Source organism: Gloeophyllum trabeum, assembly GCF_000344685.1.
Source record: "Gloeophyllum trabeum ATCC 11539 unplaced genomic scaffold GLOTRscaffold_00077, whole genome shotgun sequence".
NCBI lineage: Eukaryota > Fungi > Basidiomycota > Agaricomycetes > Gloeophyllales > Gloeophyllaceae > Gloeophyllum > Gloeophyllum trabeum.
Genome location: NW_006920486.1, coordinates 1 through 6,773, shown reverse-complemented (window position 1 = coordinate 6,773; position 6,773 = coordinate 1). Strand labels below are relative to the sequence as shown.

The window sequence follows — 6,773 nt, the reverse complement described above, 5'->3', positions numbered from 1 at the left end:
CCAGCTATAGTCACGCTCTATATTTGTCATATCATCTGGAACGTGATCAGGGATTTCAAGATGGACCACCTGACCACGGAACAGGGCAGACATCTTCTTTTGTGTATCTTCAAAGAGGCGTCGGACACCACAAGTCAGGTCTCCGAGCTGTAAAAGCTTCCCTTTATATGCAAACCTCGTGGCATCGTCTGAGATGGTGATGCTTGGGGCATTTGTCTCAGAGTAAGCAAGTGAGGAGATGAAGCGCTGGTAGTCAATGAGAGTGGTGAATGGAGTTAGAGTCCCAGGGTGCAGATTATCCAAGCAGTAGTGTGTAACCGATCTATAAAGTATAAGTCATGCGTGATACACAGCAATATAGCCCAACTCACTTGAACAAGTCATTACCAAATTCTGACTGCTGCCTATGTGCCTCATAGAGGGTAGCTCCACGGCAGTGATACTCAAGCATGGCCAATGGCTGAGTCATATCTGATGCTCTCTTGTGAATACCATCTGGGAGAAGCGAGTAGACAGCTAAGAAACACTCCAGTGCAGAGGACCATTTGTTGTCAGAAGTGGAATCGATGCTGCGGGACAGGAAGGGATAGATGAACTCATGGAAGACTGCCACGCCATCATCTGTAGGAGTGTCAAGGCTATCCTGCAAGCGATGGGCTCTCTCTATGTCCTCCTGGCCCAATGGAAAGGTATACCCTGACTTGTGGCTCTGCAGCGAGAGTAATATCCCTTGGGCAAAGGAGCGCAGAGGCACTGAGTACTTGCGCAGTGTTGTATCTGAGTCATGATACTTCCAGGGTGTTGTGTGAGATGAAGTCCTACCAAATAATGAGATACTTCATTACACAATGCAATGTCATGACTCACCGAGGACACTCCATCAAAAGGCAGCGAACACCAAGTGGAGACTTCCTTGCAAGACCACAAATTGTTTTCATGTAATTGAAAACAACATTACTCAAGTGCCCAATCCCTGAGCTGTGGAGTCCTGTAGGCAGCTTTACCAGTTCACACAGACTGTGGCACTGTGCCACATCCTGAGTCCATGGAGCCACATGTGTATGCCACTGAGTCATCTTGAGTAGTAGAGGTACCTCCTGTTCACCACTGACTGGTGTAATCACTTGACGGTGGACTGTCGGGTACTCTTCTCGCATGAAGATATCAAAGGCAGACTCCATCGGATACTTGGCATACTGCAAATCGACTTCAAAGTACTTCACCGGAAGTGGGGAGAAAAGAGTCTGGACTGCCCCAGTGCGATACTTGTCATTGGTAGCAACACTTGAACCACCATGGACACGACTGGCATGAGTGAGCATAGATGACCGCTGAAGGAAACAGTCTGGACAACGGATACAGCAAAAGCCAGATTCGTGGATCTTCAATCCAGCAATAGGTGGGCCACCAGGTGCAGGAGGCAGAATCTTGTGATCTGGGCAAAGTCCGTATTCTCCTGCAAGGGCAGCTAACTCAGCAGCATCGGTCTTCCTCACTGGAACTCCATGGCCTTTGACATGTCCCAGTACAGCTGATGGGATCCAGCAGATTTCACAACCCACGCAAACCAAGACCTTCAAGTGTGCATGGATGCGCAAGCCAAGTCGCTCAAGCAGTGGTGTAGAGATCAAATGATTTTCAGTCTGAGGGATGGGAGGTTGCGTACTTGGATGATGGATAGGGGCCAGTAACAGCGGCCTATGGGCTGTGTTAGTGGCCAGATCTATACCACCGTATTCATCAACATGCTCCAAATCATGAGGCACAGCAGGTTGCAGGCTATCAGTTGCCACAGAAGGACCTGAGTCAACATCCATAGCATTAGTATCAGCTTCTGCATCACTTCCTTGTGGAGCGCAGAACTGCTGGTCTACGTGGCTCTTCAGGTGCATTGCCATTTGTAAGCGAGAGGTATCCTGGAATTCGCACTCTGGAACAGGGCACCTCAGGGCCTCTTGCACTGCGGCACGGTGAAGAACCACCATATTTTCTATCATATCATCAGTATTGACCATGGATAAACTTGTAAGTCCACGTGCCTCGGATTTTAATAGTATTTATTAGAGTGTGCACATCTTCAGTATGGTGTTCAACACTCTTGACTTTTGCACCACAAAGCTGACACTGGGTTCTGAATAGCTATTTGAGCAAAGCAAACAAATACAAACAAGTAGCACTCACCTGGCCATGATATGTTATGCAATGATTCTAACTGTCAAGTTTAAATGATCAGTAAACCCCCTTGTGGCTGTGCAAAAACTCGAACATGACACAAACAAAAGTAAACAAATAATGTGTGATCTGGCCAAAAAAAGGGTGTGGCTGTGCAAAAACTCGAACTTGGACCAAATAGAGCCACACAAACAACCTGGGGCCCAGGGGGACAAGGCAGGACCAACTGTGGATGACTGCAATACAGGAAACTACAACACACCTGCTTATCAAGCAAAAACTCGAAATTGGAACAAACAGAGGCCAACAAATAGCCCAGTAGCACTGAGTCAGAGTGTGGTGGTGGTAGGAAGAGAGAAGGGATTGATGGCTGTGCAAAAACTCGAACTTGAAACAAAGGTGGACAAAGAGGTACAAACAAGGACAAATAAGTAGCTGAATTAGGCAAAAAGGACACATCTCCTATCTCTTGCTTAAGGAGGGAATTCGATGCTCCAAGGCCTCATCGGCTTTCACGGCTAGGGTTGCATAAATTCTCGTAGAATTGGAGCGCCTGGGCGGGAATTGAACGACCGCCCTCTATATCCGCACATAGGCGTGTCATAGACCGTTAGACCAAATTGGTTAGAGAACTTGCGAGCGCGGGAACTCTATATAGGGCTCGGGTCTCACTCGGGACTTGGTTACTTTCAACTGATTTATTTCGTGGTGGGGCCTTATACACCCATAGCTACTGCATGTCTGAGTATACTACAGTATATAGTAATATATGAAGGCCTCAGATGCGGTATACAAACCGCGATCCGAGGCTGCGCAAGGCTGCGGGGAGGGAATGTGGCTGGGGACCCACAAAATAGAAAACAAAAGATAAGAAATTCAGAACTCACCCGATCGCAAAGACGCATACGGCATCGCATTCCTATGACCCATGCGAGTCAGGAAAACCGCGCGTCTACGCGGGGCAAGCGGTTTCGACGTCGGCGTGATGCGCGACGTCGGCGACGGTGACAAACCGTTCGCGGCCCCCGTAGCGGTCGTGGAGGCGAACGGTCGCCGGAGAGGGTGGGTGGGGGTGGTAGGAATATGACCCCGTCAAGACGCGCGAGCTCGCGCGCTCTCTGGGGCCGGCGAGAGGGGGATGGGTGGCAGGGGGAGGAGGAGGGTGGAAAGAAATTCATATAATATTCAGCACTCACCCAATTAGAAAGGCGCATATAGCGGCGCATTGAGATGGTCGACGCGAGTCAGAGACACCCGCTGTTGAGGCGGGGGGTGGAGTTTCGAGGTCGGCGCGAAGGGTGTCGTCGGGGAGGGCGACGGCGACGGCGGCAGCGGCGGTGGCGGTCGAGACAGCGAGCGGCGGCTAGACGCGCCGGCTACAGGGTGTGAGGAATGGGGGAGGTCGAATTTGGGCCGTGTCGGGGCCATCCGGAGCCGGCGCGAGGTGGGGAGGGGGGAGGTGGGGAGGTGGGCGATAAAAAATGAAACACAACATCAACGAGGGAGAGCCACATAGTGGCTCGCTCTCGTCGATGTCTTGGCACTCGTAGGAGCTGGGAAAGGGCGTCCGCGTTACCGCGGACGGCCTGGTGAAGGAGTTATGGACGGGGAGGGGGTTGAGAGGGGTAAAACAGAAAATCGAAGATTGTGACAGAACGGGTGCACAGATGTGTGCACCCATCTCTGCCACAGCTTCGTCTAATGGTCTCCAGCCATAAATGACGTCGAACAACAGAACGCGCGCGCGTTCTGGTGTTCGACGTCGGACGACGCGCGCGCGACGACAGCGGCGTCGACGGCGACGATGGTCGTCCTACGGCTCAGAACGAGCCTCCTCACGCTGGAGTAGCATAAGGAGGTTCGCTTGGGCCCGGAGACGCATCGCTAGCGTCCCTGGGCCCGCCGCAAGATGGAGTTGTAGGGAGGTGGGGCTGAGCCCCGGGAAGATTGAGAATAAGTCGACGACGAGACAACGCGCTGCTATAGCGAGTGTCTCGTCGTCGTCCTGACTCCGTATGGAGTCAGGAAATCGGTTCCTATCCGAAGGTAGGTGACCGAGGAAGCGCGGAGGGAGGGACAGGGGGAGGGGGTAGTAAAATAGAAAAAATGAAATAGAACAAGAACGGCGCCGCCGTTTTGCGCGACGCCGGTACCGTTAGTTTCCTGGAGACGAAGGGCGTCGGGTGTGACATCGAAATCGAGAACGCGACGGCGTTCTCGATTCCGATGTCGGGAGGACGCGAGGGGAGGCGGGTGTGCGGCCAGCGGTCTTGCTGCGTTGGTACGGGTCCGGGCCTGGTCCAGAAGGACGGCACCACCTATGAGAAGGTAGTGCACCTGTTAAATAAACATTCGGGGCCGGCGCGACCCGCCTACGTCGAGACGCGAGGCGGGCATGCCAGCCCTAGGATCAAACAAACAACTTCGAAGTTTTTACTGTTTACTTACCTGATAACCCTTGTCCTCAGCTCACATACCCTCCAAAACTCTTATCCAACACCTGGTAAGTCCACATGAGCGTTGAGCAAGCAGCGTCGGCGTCGCGAGCGTCGAGAGCACGACGCGCGTCTCGCGCGTCGGCTCGTCTCCGAGGTTGCCTCGCTCGGGCTCTAGAGCAGAAATTCAGTGAATCAAAAAGGTCCTCGGGGGTTTTCGTACCCTCTGAGAACGAATAGACACTTACCGAGACGCGATACCGTGGCGGTCGATGACCGCGAGCCACTTTGACTCGCGCCACTGGACGCGGTCCATTCGCGCCACCGGACGCGGGTCACGTGGAAATCCGAACATCCCGCGTCTCGCATTATTTTCGGCTCTCCTCTTCTCTCGACTCGACATCTGCTCAGAATCAGAAAGCCTAGTCCTATCCTGGTCTCTTTTTACTACAGATATATAGTAACTATGCCTGCTATTAGAAACACTGTTACTGGCCTGAAAGGAAGGGGTCCTCCTGGTGTGAGGCCCACTGCTGCTGCTTCCCCTGCTGCAGCTCCAGCTACATCCACCCCCTCTGCTCTTGCTGCCCCTGCTGGCCCTGAGCCTCCTGCTGAGGATGTTGGAGAAGATGCTGAGAAGATAGCCCGAACCAAGGCAGAGAAGAAGGCAAAGGCACACTTGGAGAAGATCACTCCAGGTAAGCTTGCCTTTGAGGCACTCAAGCGTGATGAGAAGGCTCCGATATCCAAGACCGACCGGACAAATCAAGTCAAGGATGCTGCAGCCCGCAACATCAAGGATCAGTATGAGTCCATTGTGACATATGCTGAGCTTCGAGATGGGCGTCGATGTGCTGCTAAGAATTGCGGTGAGTCTCTGTTTGACTACCTAAGTGCTATGGAAGCTCACTCCATCACAAAGGACCCCTGATTACTCCAGGACAAGCTCAGGCCATACAGAGGGCTTACCTCGAGGCAGGGGTAGAGGAGTACGATGGTCTCCGCTCTTTCAAGGAGCATGGTCGGCCGATTATCCTCTTGCGCCCGCAGGCAACGATGCAGGTCCTGGTGAGTTCTTCTACTAGGTGACAATATGCCAAATAGTCTGACAAGCAAGTAGAATGAGGTTGAGGCCCAGTATAGTCCTTACCACTGGGCCTGTGTCCCTCTGAAGGAGCGCTTCCTTGATGCCAAGGACCTTCCTGCAAAGCGCAATGAGCTCATCAAAGGCTGTGATCTCAAGAAACTCGACTGCTCTGAGCTTGCCAAACCTGATCGACTGCTTGTCTACCAGGCAATCCAGAATGCTCACTATGGTAAAGACAAGATCCCAAAACGTAGGCTTGGAAAGACACAGAAGAAGGTAGAAGCTGCTGAGCGTGAAGCCTATCGTGCTCATGGTCAAAGGGACTACCTGACCCATCGCAGGGAGGAGATGGAGGAGAAGAAGAAGCTCAACGAGGAGAAGCGATGGGCTAGGCGCAAGGAAAAGAAGGTGAGGAAGATGAATGAGAAGGCAGAGAGGGAACTGGAGCGTGAGCATGGTATGGAGGAGGGAGCAGCATCTAGCTCTAAGATGTCAAGGAGGGAGCGGGCAAAGAAGGAGAGGAAGGAGAGGGAGGAGGGACACTGAGGTTTCTAATTCACTCGCTAGCTATCAACTTGTGCTCTTCCCTGCTGGCTTACTCCTTTTGGCACATTCACTACATCCATGCTTTGTCGCTTTCTTATCCATCCCCTTGCCTAATACTCAGAAGTCTTTCTTGAATGCCCCACATAGTTCTCATCTCATTCCCATACAACCCCATATACCCACACTCGTTTCTATGCTACAACTTCCCTTCATCCAGTGCAAACTATGTCTTGAGTAATTGCCTGTTGCTAAGTTGAAGTCTGAAGACTGTTTGGGGACTTTGCTGCTTAACAGAAGGGCCTCATAAATGCTTGAATCTCGAAGATATCAAAAGCCCCAGCCCACCTGCTTCAGATTTGAGTCCAAACAATGCATGATAAAGTGGGCTTGTGAGCATTGGTGGAAAGTAAATGGAGCACTTTGTGGACTCCAGTTCTCAACTTAAGATGTGTGTACATGCTTGAATAGGAGGATGGGAAAAATACCCAATGTGCTCACTTCACATTTCAGCTCAAGTAATGCATAATAAAGTC

General features: G+C 51.9%; 2 protein-coding genes across 2 annotated transcripts; one reads left to right on the top strand and one right to left on the bottom strand.

Moving 5' to 3' along the window:
• Positions 1 to 4,208: 4,208 nt before the first annotated feature.
• GLOTRDRAFT_134282 (uncharacterized protein) lies at positions 4,209 to 4,923 on the bottom strand (the record flags this gene model as incomplete). The annotated part of the gene is made up of 4 exons (XM_007873281.1): positions 4,209 to 4,490; positions 4,549 to 4,576; positions 4,650 to 4,781; positions 4,856 to 4,923. 4 exons carry the CDS (start codon positions 4,921 to 4,923, stop codon positions 4,209 to 4,211), a joined length of 510 nt encoding a protein of 169 aa, XP_007871472.1.
• A 150-nt stretch (positions 4,924 to 5,073) lies between these two features.
• Positions 5,074 to 6,240, top strand: GLOTRDRAFT_134281 (uncharacterized protein; the record flags this gene model as incomplete). Its single annotated transcript, XM_007873280.1, has 3 exons — positions 5,074 to 5,476; positions 5,530 to 5,675; positions 5,728 to 6,240. The coding sequence occupies 3 exons, from the start codon at positions 5,074 to 5,076 to the stop codon at positions 6,238 to 6,240; spliced, it is 1,062 nt and encodes a 353-aa protein (XP_007871471.1).
• Between the last annotated feature and the right edge of the window lie 533 nt (positions 6,241 to 6,773).